The 27973-nt window shown below is 35.4% G+C and overlaps 1 protein-coding gene across 1 annotated transcript; it reads right to left on the bottom strand.

Moving 5' to 3' along the window:
• Positions 1-447: 447 nt before the first annotated feature.
• On the bottom strand, positions 448-27241 carry LOC123528890 (ankyrin repeat and protein kinase domain-containing protein 1-like). The gene is made up of 5 exons (XM_053521918.1): positions 27022-27241; positions 8566-8675; positions 7126-7234; positions 5615-5737; positions 448-1987 (listed from the first exon to the last, which is right to left on the bottom strand). Exons 1-5 carry the CDS (start codon positions 27101-27103, stop codon positions 1518-1520), a joined length of 894 nt encoding a protein of 297 aa, XP_053377893.1. The 5' UTR covers positions 27104-27241; the 3' UTR covers positions 448-1517.
• Between the last annotated feature and the right edge of the window lie 732 nt (positions 27242-27973).

The raw sequence follows: 27973 nt of genomic DNA, 5'->3' as shown, positions 1-27973 counted from the left end.
TTTGATTCTGTAGTACCCCTAAATTAACCTGCAAATTTGGAGCATAAAGTGGTTCTCGAAATAATTTTTTTCATAGCTTGATTGTTACTCAGACCATTTGGTTAAATCTTCATAGTTTCAGAACAAAGTTATTGTAACAAATTTTACCGGACGATAGATGCAGATAACCTTTACAATAGTCACCGACCTTACTAGTAGCTAAAATTTTTCTCATAAATATATACATACATAGATGGTATTTAACAAAGCTTTGAGGATACTCCCCTTGGATTTATGAATAGTTATGGCAGATAGTTAAGAGTTTAGGACCTTTGACCTAACGAGCTGTCTTGCTCGCGACACATCGTTTAGTGAGTACAACTTCATCATATTATTTTAAAAACCATGCATGAAGTTACAAAATAGGATCTACATCCCATCATCATATCATAGAAAATGATCTTTAACGTCTAAGTGTGACCTTGACCTTTGAGCTACGGACCTGAGTCTTGCGCACTGCACGTCGTCTTACTGTGGTACACATTCATGCCAAGTTATTTGAAAATCCATCCATCGATGACAAAGATATGGACCGGACACGCCCATCAATGCACTATCCTTTAACGTCTAAGTGTGACCTTGACCTTTGAGCTACGGACCTGGGTCTTGCGCACTGCACGTCGTCTTACTGTGGTACACATTCATGCCAAGTTATTTGAAAATCCATCCATCGATGACAAAGATATGGACCGGACACGCCATCAATGCACTATCCTTTAACGTCTAAGTGTGACCTTGACCTTTGAGCTACGGACCTGGTCTTGCGCACTGCACGTCGTCTTACTGTGATACACATTCATGCCAAGTTATTTGAAAATCCATCCATCGATGACAAAGATATGGACCGGACACGCCCATCAATGCACTATCCTTTAACGTCTAAGTGTGACCTTGACCTTTGAGCTACGGACCTGGGTCTTGCGCACTGCACGTCGTCTTACTGTGGTACACATTCATGCCAAGTTATTTGAAAATCCATCCATCGATGACAAAGATATGGACCGGACACGAAAATTGCGGACGGACCGACAGACTGACAGACCGACAGACCGACGGACAGACAGACGGTTCAAAAACTATATGCCTCCCTTCGGGGGCATAAAAACATCAGGTAACTACATGCAGTGTATCATTATTATTCATAGTGGTTTAAAACTTTTAAACCACTATGAATAATAATGAATCATTGATACACTGAATAAAACATCCCCAGATCATAACAAACTATGTATCATTATTATTCCTGGTGGTTTAAAACATCAGTTCATTACACAATTTGTACAATTATTCACAGTGGCCTCTTTTTTGCCCAACCAATAAAATTCCCATTTAATTTACCTTTTAATTTTGAAATCTTTGTGCTTCCATGAAATAAACCCCTTCTAGCTGAAATAATGAAATTTCATGGCCATGAATTTAAATGAATACATTATACTTTCAATATTTTTCTAAAGGGTTATTCGCTTACAGCATATGTATCACATCATACTAACAAAATCTCTCAGTATGTCTGGAAGAGGTAGATTTTCAATCATTCTTTGAACAGATTTTCTTTTAATATACTTAATACTCATTAAATGTCTTCTTATTGCAATGCGGGAACAGTCTTTCAATGTCGCTGGTTCCCGAATCATGCATTCAGCAGCCTTAAGCAGGGAATCATCCCATTCAAGCTGCTGAGCGACCCTGAACAATGTTGTTAAATGAGAAGCAGTCAGTTGGTACCCAGCCTGAAGGAGAATTTTCACACTAGCAATATCACCATTACTCCAAAGCGAGAACAAGATGGAGTTTGAATAGTGTCCTGGGTAATACACTTGCCCGACTGTTTTATCCAATGCACAGCCACCTTTCAATAGTAATGTAATGATCTCACTCTGGTTGTAAAGAACTGCATGATCTAGAGGGGACATCAACTCCTCGTTTAAAGAATCCAGATCTGAACCCACTGAAACAAAATTTGAGCCATGCCATGAGAAAACCAACATAGTGGCTTTGCGACCAGCATGGATCCAGACCAGCCTGCGCATCCGTACAGTCTGGTCGGGAACCATACTGTTCGCTTTCAAAGCCTATTGTAATTAGAACAAGAGCTGTCGGAGGACAGCAACGCTCGACTATTTAACAGCCTTGTCGCTTGAATGAATAAGAAGGTCGAAAAAGGGGCATAATTTAGTAAAAAAGTAAAATAGGGTTATGGAACCTGCATAGTGCTTATCAGCTCATGACAGTGGACAAGTGTATGAAGTTTCAATCCATTCCCATTAGTGGGTACTGAGATACCAGCTTACATATAAGAATTTAACCCAAAAACTCCTAAGTTCAAAAAGGGGCATAATTTTGTAAAATGCAAAGTTGAGTTATTGACCCTTTGCACTGCATGTCATATCATGACAGTGAACTAGTGTGTGAAGTTTCAATCCTTTCCCATTAGTGGATACTGAGATACCAGCTTACATACAAAAACTTTACCAAAAATTTCTATGCTGAAAAAGGGGCATAATTTTGTAAAAAAGCAAAATAAAGTTATGGGACCTGCTTTGTGCATGTCAGATCATGACAGTGAACAAGTGTGTGAAGTTTCAATCCATTCCTATTAGTGAGTACTGAGATACCAGCTTACATACAAAACCTTAACCAAAAAATTCTAAGTCGAAAAAGGGGCATAATTTTGTAAAAAAGCAAAATAGAGTTATGGAACCTGTGCAATGTAAGTCAGTTTATCACAGTAAATAAGTGTGTGAAGTTTCAATCCATTCCCACAAGTGGTTACTGAGATACCAACTTACATACAAAACCTTAACCAAAAATTTTTAAGTCAAAAAAGGGCATAATTTTGTAAAAAAGCAAAACAGAGTTATGGAACCTGTGCAATGTAAGTCAGTGTATCACAGTGAATAAGTGTGTGAAGTTTCAATCCATTCCCACAAGTGGTTGCTGAGATACCAGCTTACATACAAAAACTTAACCAAATCGGGACGCGGACGCCGACGCGGACGCCGACGCATGGGCGAGTCCAATAGCTCTACTATTCTATGAATAGTCGAGCTAAAAACTGTTAGCGAACAGCATGGATCCTGATCAGACTGCGCGGATGCACAGGCTGGTCTGGATCCATGCTGGTCGCAAACGCACTATGTTGGTTTTCTCATGGCGCGGCTCATTTAATAAGGCATTCAATATGATATACAGATCTCACAATCTTAAAGTCACCTGAACATCACTGTAAACAACATGCATAGTTGCATTTCTAAAAAACACTGTTTGGTAAAATTAGTGGCGTTGGTCAGTTGAGAAACATCCCATTGGGGAAACAATCTACAGGCTTTTTCTGTACATTCCAAACAGGAAACTTTAATGATACTATAACTTACTGTAACAAAATGCTTCCTGTTTAAGAAGCAAAATCACCATTTTTGACTTGTTACTTTCAAGACTTGTGAAACAAGGAGCTGTGTTCAATAAACGCTTGATGCCCCCAGTGGCATCCATGTCGATAGATTTTGCACCTAAGTCCAAAACGAGGTCAAGGTCAAGGTCAAACTGAGGTTAGGTGATGTTTGAAGATGAGGAATGGTCAAAGTTTACATCTGTTTTAGTATCAATTCATTCTTGTAAGGGGTATTCATACTAGACGAAACGGTCCCATTTGGTTAACCAAGAGATGGCCCATATAAAGCAACCTAAGTCCAAAATGAGGTCAAGATCAAACTGAGGTCAGGTGATATCTGAAGATGAGGAATGGTCACAGGTTACATCTGCATTAGTATCAAGTCATTCTAGTAAAGGGTATTGATGCTAGACGAAACGGTCCCATTTGGTTAACCTCGTACGGACGGACGAACAAACAAACGAACGGACAGGGCAATCACTATATGCTCCCGCATCAGTAGATGCTGGGGGCATAAAAAGAACCCCTGGTCTCATAGTTAGCCAGTGTCAGACATGGGGTAATCGATTAAAGTAATCATAATGATTGATAATCGATTAATATTTTTCATTAATCAGCATTAATCATACTTTTTTCTGATTAATGAGTAATAATTTAATCGATTAATGAAGAAAAGTAGGCTGTAATCATGATTATTTTACAATTTATATATGATTACTTGTTTATATATGAGGCTGATCATTACCTTATATGTACAGCATTGTGGTCATACATGTCATAAATGTGTGGCAATTAACAAGTATGGTTAGAAGATTACATTTACAGGATATTGATTGACAATTATCACCTAATTTAGGTCTACCCAATTTCATACATCTGCCTAGACTTTGCTTCAGGGCACAGTTTTAAATCACCATACAATAATTTGTATGGAGGTACAATAATAGGAGAGATGCCCTGACGTCAAGCATCAACACCTGTTTATCTGGTGGTGGGCAAAACAAATATTTTTACATCGTTTGTGTATGGGATCGGAATTTTTAATTTCTAATACCTTTTTTGTTTATTTATGGATTTTAAAAATTCAATAAGTTTTTCATATTTTTATATTCAAATAACTTTTGAAAATGAAAAATCGTTTTGAATGACATATGATTTTAATAGCGGCGTAGCGATGCTCCAAACTTTTGGAAATAAGCACTGTAAGTTAAGCGTTCATAATTAATCGATTTTATTTGGAAATAAAAATTAAAAGTTATCAATAAATTGCTTGTTTTATATCCTTTCCATTGATCAAAAAATTATTGATATCATTTGTGTTTTAAGAAAGTTTAAGCCGTTAGAAAAACATCAATGTTAACAAAAAAACATGGACACTTGGCGTCTGCCCACCCGGTCTTTGTCTTAACAGTTCTAAAAATAGAATATACAACGGATTTGTATACAAACACTATCTCTCCTATTTGTATGGAGATTTAAAAGTTAGTAAAGTTAATATGGGGAAAAAACACCCTATTGATTCAAGAAATATAAAAAGACTGAATTTCATAATTGCTCTTTGCTTTTGAATATGATTTGGTAAGTTTAGTTAACACTATTCAAGGTACATTCTTGTATACTAATCTTCCTCAGATGTCAACATTGTTTAGTCCTGTGTTATTCTTTTGCTTGAAAATATATGTGTGCCATTTATAAAATAATTTGCTCCCAGAGTAGTTCAGACTTGTTAGTATGGCTGCTAGGAAGCATTTCCAATTTCCGGATAATATACCTGCCGAAGGAACTATAAAAGCAGAGTGCAAGCACTGTAAATCATTCATATCTGAGAATGTTAAAACAACGTTGAATTCAGGCTAACCTGAAGTCAAACTACAAACTGCTCAAAGCGTGTGCTTGACTACTGATCTATGGTCTAATTGCCAAATGAAAGGCTATTTAGGCATTACGGGACATCTTTATTTTGGACTGGACACTAGAGTCAGTTATGATTGCTTGCAAACGGTTCAATGGACGTCATATGGCTGTTTCATTCTGTGCTTTTCAAAAATAATCATTAATCATGATTACTTTGGGTTACTGATTAATAATCGATTATTTTTCAAAGTAATCGGCCCCATGTCTGGCCAGTGTTACAACAGGACCACTGAATTCACTCCATTTTACTGTTAAAATATGCCTATTTACCTTTTATCAGAAGTTCAGTCACAGCTGGCCGATTACCATAAATGGCATGAAACAGTGGTGTGCATTCTCCACTGTCTTTATACTCTAACAATGATCCTGCATCTAACAGTTTCTTTACAACAGCTGCAATATATAGAAAGACAAACATGTTGTAACTCCATGTGATAAAACCATGATTCAAAATTTTGATAAAAAAAAAAAATTATGTTTTATGTCTTGCTGACTTAAAATAAAACATATCTTTTTAATAAGAAATCATCTTGGTTAAGAATGCATCTTAATGACTTTTTAAATATTTTATGTACATGCATAATATAAAAAAATTTATGTTACGTATATTTACTTCAGTTAGCTCACATAACCATAATGTGCTAACGGGGGGCTGTGTACATTGTCTGTCATCAACAATTTTACGGTTAACATTCTAGAGATTAAAATTTTGGTCCAATCTAAATGAAATTTGGTCTTAATGTATGCATCATTAAAATCATGTGAGAATGTGACATTCGATAAACATTGGTAAAAACTAGAAATGTGTCCATGGGACACAGATGTCCCCACTACCTGACATTAAAATGAAATTTTTTCCTAGGTCAGGGGCCATAAATCCTACAATACTGAATGAATCTGGATGCGAAACCCCAGGTGCACAACTGCACATGCTGACCAACATTCCTGTAAACTTTGGTGACTCTAGGCCAAATACTTTTGGAGCTACGCGCAACACAACAATAAAATGACCAATTTTTAACTAAGTCAGGGGCCATAACTCCTACAAATCTGAATGAATCCGGACGTGAAACCCCAGGTGCACAACTGCACATGCTGTAAACTTTGGTGAATCTAGGTCAAATACTTTTGGAGCTACACACTATAAAACATTAAAATGACCAATTTTTTACTAAGTCAGGGGCCATAACTCCTACATGACTGGATGAACCTGGATGCGAAACCCCAGGTGCACAACTACACATGCTGACCAACATTCCTGTAAAGTTTTGTGACTCTACGTCAAATACTTTTGGAGCTAGGTGCGACACAACATTCTCAGAAGGACATAATAGAAAAACCTTGTTTAAGACTCTAGTGGCTACATTTTTTATCTGATTTTCAAACAAGTTTGTCAGAATGTTTGTATTTCGTACGTGGTAAAAAAACAAAACTAGGTCATCACGGTAAATAATAGAAAACCTTGTTAACAATCTATAGGTCACAGTTTCTAACTGATCTTTATGAAACATGATCAGAATGATAATCTCAATAAGAATTGAAATTTTGCCACTTAGGTTACTAGCTTTCGGTCAGTATATAATCACTGATTCTCCTGTTGTTTAAGGGTCAGTAGGTTAAAGGTCAAGGTCATCTGGCGTTAAACCTGAATAAGGTAAGTTATACAGGGCCATCATGGCTTTCTTCCTTTGATTTAATTTTCATATTTACCAATACATTCAGATGGATGATCTAAAAACATTGTATTAAAGAAATCTTCAAAATGATGAAAACTTGATTACCAGTATTTCCTGTTCTACAGGCTACATGTAGGGGAGTTTCACCATACAGATTTGTTGTTGTGACATCAATCCCATGTGACAGTAGTAAGTCCACTATATCAGCTCTACCCTACAAAACATAGGCAGCATTAATGTAATCACAGTACAAAAGGATATCCAGTAACGCGAATGATGTCAATATTGGTTGACATAATTATACCTCATGAAAGTGCTTGATAGAATAAAATAAAAAGTCAGAATAGGGAAAAACTTAAAAAAGAAATAAAACATGAAGGTCCCAGTAATTTGTGCATGTCTACTTCATGTTAATGATGGATGCCAAGTTTCATTTGAATTGGATAGAAACTGTAAGAAGAGTTGAGTACACAAAGTACAAATGTAGCTGTAATATGGTTAAGTCCAGAAAAGGGGACATAACTCAAAAAATAACCCAGACAGGGAACTCGAATATATACCAAATTTCATCTAAACTGGATGGAAATGTACAAGTTGAGTGCACAAGTAACGGAAAATAAAATGGTATACAGAGAACTAGATGTAGGGGATTTTCTGACAATACTTACATCAATTACGGCAAGATGTAGAGGGCTTGTTCTTCCTTGCAATACATCAACTACAGCAAAATGTAGAGGACTTTCTGACAATACTTATATCAATTACAGCATGATGTAGAGGGCTTGTTCTTTCTTGCAATACATCAACTACAGCATGATGTAGAGGACTTTCTGACAATACTTATATTAATTACAGCAAAATGTAGAGGACTTTCTGACAATACTTATATCAATTACAGCAAAATGTTGAGGATGTTGAATTTTTGTTCTGATAATACATCAACTACAGAATCATGTAGAGGACTTTCTGACAATACTTATATTAATTACAGCAAAATGTAGAGGACTTTCTGACAATACTTATATCAATTACAGCAAAATGTTGAGGATGTTGAATTTTTGTTCTGATAATACATCAACTACAGAATCATGTAGAGGACTTTCTGACAGTACTTGTATCAATTACAGCAAGATGTAGTCTAAGAGGACTTTCTGACAATACTTACATCAGTTACAGCAAGATGTAGTCTATGAGGACTTTCTGACAACACTTACATCAATTACAGCAAGATGTAGTCTAAGAGGACTTTCTGACAATACTTACATCAATTACAGCAAGATATAGTCTAAGAGGACTTTCTGACAATACTTACATCAATTACAGCCAGATGTAGAGGACTTTCTGACAATACTTACATCAATTACAGCAAGATATAGTCTAAGAGGACTTTCTGACAATACTTACATCAATTACAGCCAGATGTAGAGGACTTTCTGACAATACTTACATCAATTACAGCAAGATGTAGTCTAAGAGGACTTTCTGACAATACTTACATCAATTACAGCAAGATATAGTCTAAGAGGACTTTCTGACAATACTTACATCAATTACAGCCAGATGTAGAGGACTTTCTGACAATACTGTTTCTCCTATAATTTTCAAGTCAGGAAACTGATACTTCTGCAGTATCTTTTTAACATTTACAAGAGTACCTGAAAAATGAAAACAAAAGTTATCTTTAATCACTATCAAGTCTGATATGCAAAACAATTCTATGTACACTCAGAAATATTTGTTGTAAAAACATGAAAAAGGGACATAAACAGTCAGTTTACTTCTGAAAAAAAAAACAACAACACTGTTTATTATTTGGCAGGCCAATATGACATGTATTAAATCAGTAGAGAAATACAAATGTATAAAGACTAGAGTGGCTGACATTTCAAGATGCTTATGAATATGAGTAGATTTATTTGTAGAAAAACCAATGTAGTAATATTAATGAAGAGGGGCATGATGGTCCTAGATAGCTCACCTTACAGGGGGTCACTGAAGGAAAATATTTGTGAAATTATTTTGAAGAAGAGCGGCTCAGCCAGTGTTTTCTTATAATTTCCTACTAAGTAAATAAGGGCAGGGGGGAAGGGAGAAGGGAAGAGAGGGAAATGATGGCACAGGATACTAAGAAACAAGATCAACAAATAGTAAAACAACATTGTATTTCCCGTTTCGGTGGGTGGGGTGGGGGATTATGTGGGCAGGGAGAAGGGGGAGGGCAATTGTGATGTGATACTGAGACAATATCAAGAAACACAAAAAAACTAAAAGTAAAAAAAAAAAAATTGTTGGGAGTGTGGGTAACATGGGCAGGAGCTTGCAAGAATTTGATAAAGGCTCACTGAAAGAACAGTTGTGTGAAATTTGTTTCTTTAATTCAAGCAAGCAATTTTAGAGGAGACATTTTGAAATTTTCCACATAGCCATATAGAGGACACTTAAGCCAGCCATGTTTCTTTAACAAATCAAAACGGTTTAAATGAGTTTAGTAGAGGGTCACCTTAGGAGAATAATATTGCTGTTACATACCTAGTTCTGGCTAGGCCTTGAAGTTTAAACCTGCATTTTTACTTTAACTTGTAATGATAACAGATACCATATATCCAGTCTATAGACTTATAGACTGAAAAATCTTTAAATGTATGGATAATCCGTATACTTACAGAATGTCTGTAAAATCTACAAAATCCTAGACCTGATCATTTTCATCTACATTAACGATTTACAGTTTTTATGCAATATGGCCCCCAAAGGTGGGCACATATTAAAATCCCACTGTCCATCTGTCTGAGCAAATTCTTGTCAGCGCTTTAACTCTGCTATCCATAAAGGGATTTTGAAACATCTTGGCATAAATGTTCATCATAATGAGACGTGTCATGCACAAGACCCACACCCCTAGCTCCAAGGTCAAGGTCACACTTGGAGGTCAAAGGTTAACAGGGTCTGTTTGTGTCTGGTCCATAACTCTGCCATCCATGAAGGGATTTTAAAATAACTTGGTATAAATGTTTACTATAATGAGATGATGTGTGAAGTGCAAGACCCAGACCTCTAGTGTAACAGGCTGAAAATACTTCAAGCCTGACCTCTCACACCTAAGGCGGACACTCTACCAGGCCGCTATAAAAGCTAGCACAATAGCAAGGAAGTGTAAGTGAACCCTTATACTATACCCTACTCTACACTAGCTCAAATGTCAAGGTCAGACTTAGATGTCAAAGGTTAACTGGGTCTGTTTCATGTCCGTTTCATAGTCCAACTAATTTGACGCGATCCTAGGAAATATTGAGATAATTTTTTCATATGGGCAATATCCCCACTCAAACACTCGAAAGACCAAAGTAGTTGAAGCACTGCCGATGCTTTACATGCTATAGGTTTAAATGCTGATTATTTCATAAATTGGCCATAAATTCAAATAAATCTTACATGTATCAAAAGGGAATTCATTCCTCATTCATTTATGTAAACATTATCAAGAAATATCCAAAACAGGGCACTAGACAAATTTTGGGGACATACCTTCAAGAAGGGGAATTTTTCGTCGTTTTAAGACAAAAAGGGGAAGTTTTTAGCCATATATAAGATACTACATTTCACACTTATTAATTAATACTGTTTTCAATCATTTCTTACTAATTATCAATGTAACTATATTGCAGCAGTAACCTTCCTTAGAGGCACTATAACTTGAAAGAGAGTTCAGACTAGTTGTGTCAAAACAACCTATTATCAGGGGAATTTTCTTCGAAGAAAGGGGATAAAAACATATTCTTTTATGAGGGGAAGGGGCCCATATTTGGCCCGAAAAACGGCCAAACAAGTGCCCTGTAAAATTACAAATTTTCTGGTGATTTAAACTTATGTATGTACTTACACGATTAATGTTTACCCTGTATACAGACAATATGCGCAAGTGATAAAACCAATAACTTTACATCACTGTGTACTGTGATTCATTCTCCATTATTTTGGTGCCAGTCAATATACAAGAGGGCCATGATGGCCCTATATCGCTCACCTGTTATCATTGCACTTGAGGACAAGAAGTCCTAAGAAAAAATATCTAAGTCCAAAGGACAGGAACAACAAAGGAAAGAAATTTAACCAAAGAGAAAAAAAATTCTAACAAGGTACAGATATGTCAAAATACACCTAAAAATTGGAGGTACCCTCTATGTTGTACAGCAGAAAAGTAGTCTCGGTATTTTCCTACCGCCAACAATAAAAAGGTTACTAAAAATAAGCTATTTATAGTAACATAAAAGGGTAGTAATCAAAAAGAAAATTACTGTAACTGAACAAAAGAAGGATCTGCCAAATAAATCTGTTGACATAAATTTCAGATCAGTATCTTCATTAGTAACAAAGATATAACCATTTTAAATTTGAAATAAAGGGAGGTAATTTGACTCATGTGGCAGTGATCATAAGAGTTTATCAAAGATTACCAAAAATCTTCTTGGCGATACAAATCAGGTGATTTTACCATCACAATCATCTCCACAGCATCTCGCACAAGATTTCAGTGACTTCTTTATTGGAAAGATCGAAACAATCAGAAACGATATAGCATCGCAAACACAATCTGTATCTGATTTAGATGACATAGAAACTGAATACACAGGTGTCAATTATGTAGAGTTTACTCAAGCCTCAGAAGACGAAGTGAAATCAATTATCAAAAAGTCAGCGAACAAATCATGCGAACTAGATCCTATCCCAACATGGTTATTAAAAGAATGTCTTGACGAACTAACACCAGTGATAACAACAATTATGAATGCATCTCTAGATGCTGCGTATGTGCCCAAAGCGTTCAAACATTCACGAATAAGACCTCTTCTAAAAAAGCCAAGCCTAGATTCTAATGTCCTAAAAAACTATAGACCTGTGTCAAACTTGCGTTTCTGTCTAAAATCTTAGAAAAAGTGGTAGATGTTCGAATTGAAAATCATCTGAGGAACAACGAACTTCATGAAGTTAATCAATCTGCTTATAAAAATTCCACTCAACCGAAACCGCCCTATTAAAAGTTCAAAATGACATTCTTCAATCGTTGGATAAGAACAATGTGACTATTCTTGTGTTGCTTGATCTCTCTGCAGCATTTGACACTATTGACCACGGGACGTTGATTCATCGCCTTGAACGTCACTTTGGTGTTACAGGCAAGCCACTCGCATGGATGAGGTCATACCTTAGTGACCGCTACCAGACCGTATGCATAGATGGCGAGCTATCACAACCAGTGCTAATGAAGTACAGTGTACCCCAAGGGTCTGTCCTGGGGCCAAAGAACTACACAATGTACACAAAACCAGTCGGAGCTATCTGCAGAAAGCACGGACTGAACAATCATTTCTATGCGGACGATTCGCAGTTATATCAATCCTTCAAACCAATAAATAAAATGTCTATTGAAGAGACCATTCATCGCGTTGAAAGTTGTTTAAAGGATATAGTAAGTTGGATGAATACTAACATGTTGAAACTCAATGCTGAAAAAACAGAATTAATCATATTTTCATCTGAACACAAGACACAATCTGTTTCAAACATATCTGTGAAAGTGGACGGCTCTGAAATCAAACAATCAGGCAGTGTCAGGAACCTCGGTGCTTTCCTGGATTCGAACATGAGGATGGAGCAACATGTGAATAGTGTGTGTAGGAATTCCTATGCACAGTTGCGGCAAATTAGTCACATCAGACAATATATAACCGCAAACGCAACCAAATCTCTAATCAACTCTCTTGTTACATCACGTTTGGATTATTGCAACTCTCTTCTATATGGAATTCCAAAACGGTCAATGAACAAACTGCAATATGTCCAAAACACGGCAGCTAGAATCGTAACCAGAACATCCAGATACGACCATATAACGCCTGTTCTGCGTGAACTTCATTGGCTTCCTATGCAATGTAGGGTAGAATACAAAATTATAACACATACATATAAGGCACTCAAAGATCAATCACCAGCCTATGTAGCGAACATGCTAGAAATATATACACCATCCAGAAATCTGAGATCGCAGAATAATGCATTAAAACTAGTGGTGCCCAAATGTCGAACAATACGATTTGGTGACAGGAGCTTTCAGACAGCTGCTGCGAGGTTATGGAATGCCCTCCCATCTGGCATAAGAGAGTGCAAGACCGTGCAAAGTTTCAGAAAAGCGCTAAAGACGCATTATTTCATACAATTCTTTGGCAACTAACACCTCACTGATTACCGGACTTATAATGTAGGTACTTTGTCGGCCAATTAATTACTTTAATTAAGAACTCCAGTGTGACAGAATAATGTTGGCGGTGTTTTTTTCTGTGGGATGTATCATGGATGTTCTCCGGACCGTTTAGGTAGGGATTGACCCAATCATCCGGGACGGTTTGCATGCTGTGATGCATTTCGCAGACATCATACCGTTTAATTCTGTCTGTTCAAAATGTAAGATATCTTCTGTTCTATTCTGCTCTGACCTGTGTCTTTGATAAGTCAGTTAATGTTTTATGATATTGTATTTTTGTTTCATGTTTTGATCTGCCTACCTTCCAATTTAAAATGCTTGGTATCTTATTACCGTAATGTAATTTTAATTTCTTTTATAATAGTTCAATTCCCATTTTTTATTGAACATTATATAAATGTTTTTTATGTAAAGCACTTTTGAACGTATTTTTATATGAAAAGAGTGCTATATAAATGAGGTATATAATAATAATAATAATAATAATAATAATAATAATTTGACATAAAATCAGTCCACAGTTATCTACCCTCATTGTCTCAGTCCAACTAATGACAATAATGAAATTTCAAATAAGTCCTATAAGTACTTACTGATATAAATCCATTTTGATTACAATCAGGGGAGGTAATCAGATAAAAAATAACTCTGGAACCTACGATTGGATCTGATTTATCATGGAATCCAAGATTTATTGTTGCTGAAGATAGTAGAAGTTTGTATCAAATAAAACCATAAATGAAGTCTCTATATGGCTGCAAAAGCCGAAATAGCCAATTTTAGACATTTAAGAGGCCATAACTCTGGAACCCATGATGGAATCTGGCCAGTTCAAGAAAGGAACCAAGATCTTGTGGTGATACAAGTTGTGTGCAAGTTTGGTTAAACCAAATCATAAATGAAGCTGTATTGTGCAGATAAGGTCAAAATAGCTAATTCTGGGTTTTTCAGGGGCCACTACTCTGGAACCCATTTAGGGATCTGGCCAGTTCAACAAAGGAACTGAGATCTTATGGCAACACAAGTTTTGTGCAAGTTTGATTAAATTCAAATCATAAATGACGCTGCTATTGTGCAGACAATGTCAAAATAGCTAATTCTGACCCTTTCAGGGGCTGTAACTCCGGACCCCAAAATGAAATCTTGCCAGTTCAAGAAAGGAACCAAGATCTTATAGTGATACAAGTTGTGTGCAAGTTTGGTTAAAATAAAATCATAAATGAAGCTGCTACTGTACAGGCAAGGTGAAAATAGCTAATTTTGGCCCTTTCAGGGGCCATAACTCTGGAACCTATAATGGAATCTGGCCAATTTAAAAAAGGAAACAAGATCTTATGGTGATACAAGTTGTGTGCCAGTTTGGTAAAAATCGAATTATAAATAAAGCTGCTATTGTGCAGACAAGGTCGAAGTAGCTGATTTTGGCCCTTTCAGGGGCCATAACGCTGGAACCCATAACGGGATCTGGCCAGTTCAAGAAAGGAGCCGAGATCTTATGGTGATACAAGTTGTGTGCAAGTTTGGTTAAAATAAAATCATAAATGAAACCACTATCGTGCAGACAAGAAATTGTTGACGGACACACGGACTGACGACGGACGAAGGGTGATCACAAAAGCTCACCTTGTCACTATGTGACAGGTGAGCTAAAAACAATCTGAAAGTCGTATTATTTTGACTAGTCTGTTTCATAATCATTACTCTGCCATTCATCAAGGGATTTTGAAATTACTTGGCATAAATGTGCCCCATAATGAGACTACATGTCATACGCAAGATCCAGACCCCTAGCTCTAAGGTCAAGGTCAGACTTTGAAGTCAAAGGTTAACCGGGTCTGTTTCTTGTCCGGTCCACATCTATGCCACTAATGAAGGAATATTAAAATTACTTGGCATAAATGCTCGAGGGCATTTGTCACTAATAGTGACAGCTCTTGCTTTGATTTACAGTCAAGTCGTCCCCTAGTCAACTCATCCCCCAGTCAAGTCGTCCCCGATTTGGTCATTTCGTCCCCCTCGGCGATTTCAAATTGCCGTAGATACCCATGTATAATGCGCATTTTTTTTACCCCTGGGACCACCCCCGAATCGTGGGTGCGCATAATACACAGTTATAGACAATTTTTTTAAAAAGGTAAAACAACAAAAAAAACAATATTTTATTGGTTTTATTTCCGAGAAAACAAAAATCGATAGTACTGCGAGACCGATGCTGCTCTCCGCCGTGGAGATAAAATTTATTACCGGTGTCGATGTAAACTCTACTTTCGTTCTCCATCCACCTCAAAATTGACCAAAAATGTTTTTTTCCCAGGATTTTGGGGCAAAATCGGGGCTGCGCATTATACACGGGTGCGCATTATACATGGGTATCTACGGTGGTCATTTCGTCCCCTTTTTTCGGCCCCCCCATTTAAAACGTATTTTTGAAAAAAAATCAAACTAAGACAAATTAAGTCGTTTTTTTTTCAAATAAGTATATTTAATGCTAAATATATACATAAGTTTTCGTTTGTTTTAAGAACTGTTTTGCTTCGAAGAGAATTTTCTGTTGTTTTGTTTTTGTTTTTTATAAGTCTGCTACAACATGATTGCTTTTTAATGTTTGTATTTGATGCTGCTTGTTTTCAAACACTTGAATAAGGTTAAACATTTCTATAACAAATAATATCCTCAATCCAATCAACTATTAACACATTTCATTAGTCAATCAACAACTTCTCATGCAATTCAATACCATTAACACCTTCCAATCAGCCCAATCAACGACTTTTGATGTGATTAAATAACCTTTAACACAATTCGTATATAAAGATATAGGCTAATTGTAGATTAGATTAGATCATTTATTATAGTCTCATCCATTTACATTTTATACAAACATACAAATATAAAATAACACATATCATACAGGTAAATGGCCATTCTATATAGAATTACAAGAGACTACATATGTCTCATACCATACAATGTTACACACGTTCTATGTTTAAATAAAAGTATTGATAAATCACAGTAAAACTACTATAAAAAAAAAACCTTTGGCAAATAATATATTTTATGATGTAAGACTGAGAGTGTTTCATGTCCCTGTATGTGTGTTTGTGTGTGCATGTATGTTGTATAAGTGTGGTATGGTGTGATGTATTGTGGTGTGGTATGGTGTTTGTGTGTTGTGGATGTAGTGTGGTGTGATGCGATGTATTGTGGTGTGGTGTGGTGGTGGTGGTGGTGGTGTGTGTGTGTGGTATGGTGTGTGTGTGTTGTGGATGTAGTATAGTATAGTGTTATGTATTGCGGTGTGATGTATTGTGGAGTAGTGTGGTGTGTGTGCGGTATGGTGTGTGTGTTGTGGATTTAGTGTAGCATGGTATGATGTATTGTGGTGGTGTTGTGATATAGTGTGGGTGTATGCATAGTATATACGTACAATAAAGTATTATCTCTGAAATGAATGAGGTAAAGTAATATTTAAAATGCTAAAATACATTTTAGTCACTAACCCTTATCTTATTAACAGCATTAACCATATACTTCTGTTAATCCAAGGTTAAAACCTCTGACTACAACTCATTTAAACTTGGAATCAATAAAAGAGAACATAAGAACCATATAAAACCAAAGTTAGAGACACTAAGATACTTAACTCCCCCTAAACTAATGAAAAAAGATTAACATTTATCTTTTTTTTGGTGTAGTTATGACAGGGTAACTAAAAAGAAGTATATAATACATTACTTAAAAATAAAAAGGTTTCTGCGTTGCAGTATATTAAAACAGGTTTTGGCAGAATACCTAACCATATTAACATTAGATAAAATAACAATCATTTTGTCTTCAGCCGAAAGAGTATCAAAGGTGCTAACAACCTCCCTAGCTTTATTAAATAGCTCAAAATGCAAGTCCTCATATAGTTTACAACTTGTTAATACATGAACCTCCTTCTCAACCTCGTTGCAAAATGGGCACAAACGGTCATTCACTGGGATATTTTCATATCGGCCTGTTTCAATCCGCAAAGGTGCCACACCACATCTAAATTTACTGAACGCAGCTCTATGTTGTAAAGGGAGAATTAATTTACAGTACTCTTCTGTTTGAAATTCTCTTTTAAACGAACAGTAGGTTCGAAGCTTATTCCTGCCATTACGGGACGGACCAATATTGCTGTTCAGTTTAGTTCTCCATTCTCCCTTATAACTATTAAATAAACCCGTCTGTATGTCTGACACAAATTGCTTTGACATTGGTTGAGTAATACCACCAGAAAAACTAGGAATCACTTTTCTGTATTGGTTACAAACAGTATAAAACCAATTTTTACATGAGGAACTTGCCTTAGATTCAGCCCACAGTGCTATACGCTTATTTAACCTGAACTCATTAGTTGTTGAAAGTCTGACATAGAAATTACTAGTACAACTTATTTGTCGAACATAAACCGGTTTCCAGCCCATTTTACCCATCAAGACTGTATTTGGGGTGTATTTACCTACACCAAGGAAAAATCTCATAGCCCTATTCTGGACAGCCTCGATGCATGAAAATGGCTTGAAACCCCAAATACTAGCCCCGTAACTAATTACCGGCCAGACTAGTGTGTCAAATAGTTTTGTATACACATCATATGGAAAGCCTCCGGCTACTTTACATTTAGCAATAAGTAATCCTAGGGCCCTACTGGCACTTTTTGCTACTGCCTTAACCGTGACATCATAATCTAGATGTTCATTTAACAACAGTCCAAGATAACAGTACTTATCCGTAACATGTATCATTTCCTCTCCACAATGAAATAAAACATCTGTTTTTTGAGAACAAGGTCTCCTAAAGTGTACAACACTACTTTTACTTGCATTAATTTTTATGTCCGATGTATTACACCAGTCATTAACTGCTTGTAATAAAATTTGCAGATCATTTTCATTTTCTGTGATAAGAACAATGTCATCAGCATACATTAATATACACACTTTTTCATTATCACAGTTAATTCCAATTTCAAAAGACTTCAAATACACGACAAGATCATTTATATATAAATTAAACAATAGCGGGGAAAGAATACATCCCTGTCTCAAACCGCAGTTAACATTAAACCAATCGGTATGCAAATTGTTGACACGGACACAAGAAGACACGGAAGAATAAAGCGATTTAATTGCTGTCAGCAGTTTACCATTAACCCCTAACTGACTCAATTTAGTCCATAATTTTGCCCTATTGACACTGTCGTACGCCTTTCGGAAGTCAATAAATGCACAAAATGTAGACAGTTTCTGTTTTTTTTCTGGTTTCGATTATATTAGTTAAAGAAGCGATTTGATCAATAGTGCTTCTTTTCTTTCTAAAACCGTTTTGCTCTTCCGCAATCTTATCATTATCCTCTGCCCATTTGGACAGTCTATGATTAATTATAAAGCAGTACATTTTATACATAGCTGGTGCCAGTGCAATGCCCCTGTAAGATAACGGATCTCTAGGATCATTGCTGGATGACTTAGGTATTGGTTTGATAATACATTTTCCCCAAATAGTTGGCGTAATACCTTTGCTAAAACAAACATTAAAAATAGCATGAAGAAATATGGTAATTGCATCATTCTTAAGAACTTCAGCAGGTATTCCATCGAAACCTACAGCTTTTCCACTTTTGGCACTATCAATGGCATGTTTAACTTCATGAATAGAGATTTCTTCATTAGAAGAATTTGCATACAAAACTGACTCTTCATTATCTACCCCTATACTTTCATCATTATCCCGGTCGGAATTAACATTAAAAAGGTTACTAAAATCAGCCTTCCACCTATTTAGGACCAATGTAGTATCAGAAGTGGTCGAACCATCAGTGTTTACAACTTCCATTGGAATACAATTTGAGTTATTGTTATTAACTCCGATTTTACCTATGGACTTCCAGAATCTTGACTGGTCGATATTACATTCTTCGATCAATTCTTTTTGTGCCAAAAACCAATACCTTCTTTTGGCCTTCTGTACATTTTTATCAAAAACCTTCCGTGCATTTACATAAGATACCTTTAGCCTATTTTTCTCACTTACTAAGTTACATTTTAAATAATTTCTTTCAGCAATACATAACTGAGACCATAACTCAGAGAGGTAAGGAGTCCACCATGCTTTCCCTGGTCTGCGCCTTTTATTATTTACCCCAGTAGGAATTTTCTTAAAAGGTAACTTTTCATACATAGAGCCTTTAACAATATTACACCACTCATCATATATGCAATCAATATCTTTCTGGCTTTGTAATCCTTGTTCTAACTTGTTTATGGCATTATTTAACTTATCAACACTCACATCATCTGATAAAAACTGCTCTGGCACCTTTTGTAGATCAAATCTATCATAATAATCAATAGTATCACCTTCAACCTTAGTGGTTATACATTTTACATAACAACTGTAATCAATATCCCATACCAAAATAGAATGATCTGGTATCCCAGCAGCAGTGAAATTACATGTATCCCCACAATTACTTATTGCTTCCAATGTACGAATAACTTTAAAATTTCTAAACATAGACAAATAGTTATGCCCTACAACACAGTAATCCACGACAGACATACCTTTTGTGGAAATGGAAGTGAAGTCGTTATAATCACTCCTACCATTAAGCATACACAAATTGGTATTTATCAAAAATTCTATGAATAATTCACCATAAAAATTTGTTTTGAAGTCTTTTACATCTCTTTTACTAATATTATCGACACCTACTATAAAATCGTCCTGATCTCCGCACCTACTATTAAAATCTCCACAGAAGTAAACAAGACCTAAATTCTGGTACTCATAGAAATGTGCTAACAAATTATCAAAAAAGACATTCACATCAAAAAAGCGTGAAGAATTTTCCGGCGGCAAATAACAAACGCATGGTAGCACAGAAAAATTATCAAATTTATGACTTAATTTCAACCATAAAATGCCTTCACAATCATCATTTAAAACCATAACATCAAATTCATCTAAAACACAATTTTTAATAAGAAATCCAATTCCCCCAGAACCAGTCTTTGCTTTTCTATGAATGTTTTTCCTATTTTGACCAAACCACTTGTATCCTTGAAGTTCAATTGAAGCACCATTTTGGAGATGAGTTTCGGCTATACCAATGATATCAAAATCATAATTTAAAACACAATTAGCCCTCAAATTATAATTATCAGTCTGTTTATTACTACTCCATCCTCTTACATTCCAAAACCCGGATGTCAATTATCTGCGATTGCGCGCTGAATGCCGATATCCGTTTCTGGATGGTTTGTTATAATGCCACGAGTTGTTTTTGGAATCACTCCTTGTATTTTGCGGTTGAGATTCAGAACGCCGGTCATTATTGTTTCTATTTCGAGATCGAGAATCCTCACTATTAGAGTCTCCCTGTTGAAACGATGAATCCCTAGATGTACCCCTACTTTGCTGGTCAAGTCGTACAACTCTACCACCTTGTAGGGTTATATTTGAGTTTTTATGTTTAATTGCTTCCAGAACAGCACGAAAGTTGTTCTCCATTAATCTGTCACTTTTGGATTTATCATTGTTTATATACACTGACGAGTATTGCCTACTGTCTTTCAACTTTTTCTTAGCTAACATAATCTTTTTTTTGTCTTCCAACGATTTCAAAGAAGCCACAACAACTCCAGGCTTATTATTCAAACTTGATTTACGCTCCGCCCCTACCACTGAAATGTTCCTTAAGTTAAGACCGTCCTTAAACAGCTTTTCTACTTTTTTGGTAGTATCCTCATTCTCTGATTGTAGCAGATTACGGACTACTATATTTAACTCAATGTCTTGTTGATAATGAGTGTTAACACTTGGTAAAGACGACAGTTTACTGTTAACCTCCTCCATTTCAGCAGTGAACTCAGCTTTCATCGCCTCTTTAAAATCATCCATCCTTGCATCAATGTCTTTGCGTATTCGACTAAGTTCAGTGTTTACCCTCTTGTCTAAAATTTGTGAAACTTTACTTGCAATTTTCTGTTCGAGTCCAGACTCCATTTTATCAATGCGTTCACTAAGCGCCGCATACATCATGTGGACGTCCGAAGACAATTTCATTATCAAATGTTCAATGGATGGGTTTGCATCAACATGCACATCTGCTTGGGATACTATAATGTTTTTCGGGGCTGAGGATTGCCCATCCATATTCAGAACCCTCCTTGCATTTACTGAATTCCCTTCACCTTCACCGTCTGACTCACAATCCCCGTTTTTAGCCTTTTTAACATTAGCTTCACTAGACAAGGGTAATGACAGGTGTCGCTTACGCCCACTCCTTGCCGGAGTGTTCACTTGTATAATTCTTTGGGACCCCATTATTGATTCCACATATTCCTCAGCTTCAGCAGAATTTCCATCTTCAGATCCAGATCTCATCATTACAATCTGATAATATAGACCATACAAGAGTTAATATGATTTGACACTTTTCACACACAATGGTAGCCGCTAACACCTTTGCTTTGATTTGCGGATAATTTACCAGGGAGAATTGAAAGTCACCACCGCCCACGCGGCCACTCAAATCAGCCACTGTTAATAGCACAGTTCACTAAATGTCATATAAATGTCCGACGTAATACGTATCTTCCACTGTTATATCACCCTCATGCACAATCTGCACACCGAAAAACGCCCTTAAAGCCTTCAATTTTGCGAAAAAATTTCTTCGACTGTCCGCTAATTAAATTTTCGGTGTTCATTTTTTAGAACCCCGTCCCCTGACTTTTTTTATTTTAACGGGAAAAAAATGAATATAAAGCATGTTGGTCATCTTTAGTAATACATATATGTGAGATATCAGTTTTTTTTTGTTTTGTTTTTTTAAATTGTACTTCTAACAATGTTGGGCGGTTAAAACCGCCCCCGGTTTTAACCAGTTAAAAACCGCCCCGGTCAATACTCCCTGAAGTGGTCAATACTGGTCGATTGATCAATACTGGTCAATTAGTCAATACTGACTGTTAAGATATTTTGCAGACTTTATGAACAATTAAAATAATGACTGTTAAGAGCATTTGGGGCTTGATGAAGGTGTTTGCATGCATTATATTTAATTCAAGCAGCCAAATTAATACTCCCAAATTAGTCAGAAGTGGTAAATTTTTCAGCATTGGTTGATACTGGTCATTAGACTGCTTATTTTTAACTGAACTTCATTTGTAGAAAGTATTTCATAAATTGTAGCATTTAAGTGTTTGATTCACAAGACTTAGTGATAACTCTAATTATTTTTACTGGTATTTAATTCAATGAAAAATTGCTGCCTACAACTGGACCCTTTTATTGAAGTGGTTTAATTGTGTTTTGATAGCAAGTGTCACATTGCCTAATTGACACCATGTCTTTCAATTTACACAACAGTTCTATTGTTCTCTGCGGGTTAATAACCAAAATGAATACCTACATACCATACCTGCGCATGTGCACAAGTATCATACCATACCTGTGCTCGTGCACAGGTATCATACCATACCTGAGCACGTGAAAAGAATGTTAGATGAGTTCAAACTGTAATGTTTATTTAATGCCATGTTATTGTCCGTAAGTATTGACCTGACACTCAAGAATATTCCGTATATTTTCCGTAAATTAATTCTCGGTGTCTGAAGTTCAATAGCGATATTAATATTGCGTATATATTTCTTTATAATTTTCACAATGTCACATGTGTAAATAGCTGTGCCGACAAAACGTTTAGCTGCTAAACTGCATTTTTGGTTCAACTTCTGCGTACTGACCATTTCCCCCCAAATTTTATCGGTAGAAATATTGCCATATTTATCTGATCAAACCTTATGGTCTATAAACGTTATGGAAAATATTGAATAAAACATATTTAAAAATATCTTAGATAAAAAGACAATGTATTTCTCACCAGCGTTTTCTGAAAATGAATACTAGATCTACAAGAGAAAACAATCAGATTTCGTGGAATATGTTACACAGATATTGTAAGAGTAAAAGTAACATCAATAACAACATTACATTGAATTAAAAAAATGGTCTAAGGTGATTTTGAACTCGTGGTATCGTGCGTGGCAGTCAGACAGCTACCACTATGCCACCGTGTCATTGGTTATTTATATTGGTTATTTTAGGATACAAATATTTCGTAAAATAATGGAAATCCCCGAAAATACTGGTGAAGATTAATAAGTGCCAGGTCAATACTTACTGAAAATAGACAATACCTGCGTCAAGTAGCATTTGCAAATGTATACTTCTTTTTTAAATATTGTATATTTTGACCTTTGAATTACGATCGTCATGTTTTCATCTACAAGATACACTCACGGCTCTGTACCTAACAGGGAGGAGTAGAAGAAGAAGATAATCATTTTAATTATTGTTGTTAGATGATGATGATGATGATGATAAAGACCCCGACCACGACGAAACCGTAAATGCAGAGTCCGAAACTAAGTTTATCATGAAAAATGTTTTATAAACATGCAACCGAAATGTGAAGTTGTACAATAAAGGGAATTCCTATAGTTTTTTATGCGCATCTTTCTGCGCAGCCGACACTTTCTATGGAAAACTGAACTGAAGTCAACATTTGTTGAAACATGTTACAGACAATCTTAAATATGAGGAATTTTAAATGAAATAACATTTTTGATAAGTTATATCAGTAATCAAATGTTGATACTGGTTTATGTTGTATTGTCAAGTTTCATGCCTGACAGGAATCTTGCTATTTTTTGTGGTTGTGTTTTAACATCGCATTTTCGTACAAAGACAGTGTTGTTCATATAATGCAAGATAATTGACTTAGTACTGATAAGACAATGTCACCTTTCAGATTATTTAGTATTCAATTATAGAAAGAATTAAGAATTTTTAAAACTTTTTTTAACTTTAAGCATACATACATGCAATCAATTTGGCCAGGTTCGCGCCATTTCCGTCCGAACAGGTGTTGTATTCTAGCGGTCTTAACATAAAATTTAGCCTGGTGACCCATACATTTTTAGGTATTTTTGTGCTCACAATACAATTATCTATACACAAGAAGAAAAAGAAAAAATTCTATGAAAGAGTTTTTTCAAAATTAATAGAAAAAATCTTCACTATGGGTACTTTTCATTGAAAAAAGTTCACAAAAGTAAATATGAAACAATATTTTTTTTCCATTTGTACCCATTATTATAAGGAAAGAGTATTACAAATACGACTATAATATCAAATAAGCATATAATAAAATCTGTAAAAAGAAAAAAAACGTATTGTGCTGCCTGGATGTATATTTTGGTTGGTATTTATAAAAAAGCAGAAAATTATGAAAATGTTGAAAAATCGCTGGCAGTTTCAGCAACAGTGGGTGTGTTCAAAACAATTTTCCACAAAAACAAGCCTGGTGACCTATTATTTTTATTTGTTCATTGTTTTCAGCACAAATTTTCCTATCATATAATTATGTGAATTAAAAAAAATTCTATGAAAGGAAAAAAACTATAGGAATTCTCTTTAAAAGATAAAAAAAACTCCCAACAAATAATTGGTGAACAAAAATGCATTTACATTGGCGAATAAGCAGAACTTTCATAAACTTTTTTAATACCATTTTACGTATTTCAATTTACCTGCTGAAGTTAAAGTAATTCCCAATATCATTTATTTTCTGACTGGGAGAAGGAAAGACTTATAAATAAATGAATAAATAAATTAATCAATAAATAAAAACTAACAAATTAAAATGACGTTGTGTAAGTCAGTTACTTACCTCTTAGATCGGTGTTCATGAAATGAAAATACCCGCTCTCGTACGGTAACACCTCGAGCGCTGGTATTTTTATTTCATGAACACCTCCTACTCGGTTAGTAACCTACACATACAACAGATTATATGTTTCAGGCCTGTCATCTAGTTACTAATTAGCTGTGATGATCAATAATCCAACAGTTACTGTATTAATGAGGTGCTTGAACATGGTAACTTTATCTAAAAAAAATAGTTATTTAATCAAAGTACATAATTATGTATTCAAATGACCAGTATTGACCAATATATGTGTTGATCAGGGATACTGTGTAGAACCAAAATTTGAATTGACCACTCACCAATACTGCCATTTCAATGAGTGTATTTATAGTAATAATTTTTTTAAATTAATTCAAAATAAAGGCTATACTTTAAGGTTATAAAAGCATTTAATTAACTAGTATTGACCACTGACCAGTCTAAGTATATTGTCCAGAACTGAGCCTGACCAGGACACATTGCCAAGGACTAAAACTGAATCGACCAGTATTGACCACTAATCCACTGTACTATTAAAGAAACAAAATTTAATATTATTCAGGCTGCTTTATAATTTTTACATTACTGTAAGTTACAGCTTGTTCTAATCTGTGAATGTGCAATATGTAAAAGTGTTGAATAAACCAGTATTGACCACCCAAGAGTGACCAAAGTATTGAATCGACCAGTATTGACCGGTATTGACAAGTATTGACTTGTTTTAACCAATACTCATATTGACCAGCTTTTTGCCAACATTGACTTCTAATTAAAACTTTCTTTTATTATGACCAGGGATAAGGGTTTATTGCTCCAACTCTCTTTTCTTACTATGATTTTTAAAAAAAGTTAATTATTACATTATATTTTTATTACTAAAGGCATTGAATTTATTTTTTTTTTATGTTATTTCAGTTAATCATCTTATATTGTCAGTATATTTCTTATATTATTTTATCCAACCTTATTATCTAAGGTTAACCATAGTCTAAATAATGAGACCTCGGGCAGACCGATTTTATATTTTGATATTTTACGTTGTCTACCTAGAGGTCTCAACCAGAAACAATCAAAACTGTGGTGGAAACTGTGGTCAATTGAAATTACGATTTATCAGTAGTCACGATTTTTCTTTAGCCCTAACTGCTTACCTGTTGTTTTAAATCATAAATAGTAAATAAAAAACATAAGAACAGGACATATTTATCAAGAATTTCTGTTGTAAAAAAATTAAACCTCTAACGTTTCAATCGTCTTCATGTAATGGCGGTCGGAGGCGTGACCAATGAAAACGCTTCGTGTAGTAATGTGTTTACCGGTGATCGGCCATTTTCCAATATGTAGTACACTCGTGTTAAACCTTGGCATTTTTTTAACTGCCATAGTTTGAATTTTTCTCAAGAAATCTCGGTAATATATACATCATTGAAAAGGAAAAATTACAGGCTTTCTATGTATGTATTTCTTTTTTTTTATCCGTTGCATTATTATAACATAATTCCCACCCAACGGATTCCATTGGGTGTTACTTACGCAAAGAAGAGGACAGTGCTACCACATTCTTCACCTTTTCTGGTTTGTTCTCGGAGGCGGATATCGACAAGTCAAAATAATATAACGATATTCAACTCTCGAGTACAATTATTTGGACTAAGGTTAACCATATCCAATAAAACTACTTCAAAACTCACGATGGTTTTAAATACCAATTTTCAAAGTCAAAGATATGATAAAAAAGCGAAAATACCTCATATATAATTATTTAGGGGGACAAAATTACCAAAAGGGGCCCCCCAGTTGACCAAATTTTACCATGAGGGGGACGAAATGACCAGTTTTAGGGGACGAAATGACCAAATTAGGAACGAGTTGACTGGGGGACGAGTTGTCTGGGGGACGAGTTCACTTGATACCCTTGTTTTCACACAGCATGCAAAATTTAGTGACATACCCTCTTTTATAGCTTCACAAAGTGGCGTCCACCATGATGGTTTTTCAGAATTTTCTTGCAGTTCTTGTTCAATGGTCATCATATTTTAAATGCAGTTAATGCAATTTTAGTTTTATTCCATAATAAATTAATTAGATCGACATAAATCAGAAAATGTTTGCGAAAATGACTGATCATCAAAACAATTCTAGACGCTTGTAAATTAGCAAGATAAGCGCTTGCAAACTTGATGAAAGCTATTTCAGTAGCCTCATTACAGTATCTACATCTAGTCTGTTTCACTGATCAGTTAATATGTAGTATTTAACGCGTGGAAGAGTCTATATCTACATCTACATCTACATGAGTACAACCAACAATCGATTTCCGATTATGACTGGTCGGCGCTGTCAGAGAAACAGTTGTTAAAGAAATTTAGTATATTACAGTATTAAAAGCAAGCCCCCCCAGCTGGCTGGCTAGTTACGATTTTTATTACTATGGGCCCCTCAATTAACAAATTTATACACCAGCACAACCGGCTTGATTTGACAGCAATACACAGGCTAAAGAGCCATAAAACGGTGTCCAGTAGTGGAAATTAGCCCCAGGCATGTCACAGGTAAAAGTTTATCTGTGCATGCTTCATTGATCGCTTGATCGGTACTTGATTGGGTAGTGGAGAAACTATTATGTTTTTTACTCTTTGGAAGGGTTATAAAATGATCATTACATTGTTGGTTTTGTTAAGTAAATCATAAAATGAATCTGAAAATTGAAACATTATGATGGTTGTATTTTGTTTTTACATTAAGGCACATTCCCCAAATTTATTAAATTGATAGATATTTATCCTATCTTTTTATTTTACAACAATTATGAATTTGAAACTACTGTATCAATTTTACTCTTTTGGGTCCAATAACCTTACATAAAAACTCTCATAGTTTTAAAAGTAGTTTCTCAGTAAATC

Source organism: Mercenaria mercenaria, chromosome 13 (genome assembly GCF_021730395.1).
Source record: "Mercenaria mercenaria strain notata chromosome 13, MADL_Memer_1, whole genome shotgun sequence".
Taxonomy (NCBI): domain Eukaryota; kingdom Metazoa; phylum Mollusca; class Bivalvia; order Venerida; family Veneridae; genus Mercenaria; species Mercenaria mercenaria.
This window is presented reverse-complemented; position numbering and strand designations above follow the sequence as displayed.

Coding starts and splice junctions, on each gene's coding strand:
- LOC123528890 (XM_053521918.1), bottom strand. CDS start 27,103: ATGATGACCATTGAACAAGAACTGCAAGAAAATTCTGAAAAACCATCA. Junction 8,676..27,021: donor TTGTGAAGCTATAAAAGAGG/GTATGTCACTAA, acceptor TTCATTTTTCAG/GTACTCTTGTAAATGTTAAA. Junction 5,738..7,125: donor CTGTAGAACAGGAAATACTG/GTAATCAAGTTT, acceptor TATATATTGCAG/CTGTTGTAAAGAAACTGTTA.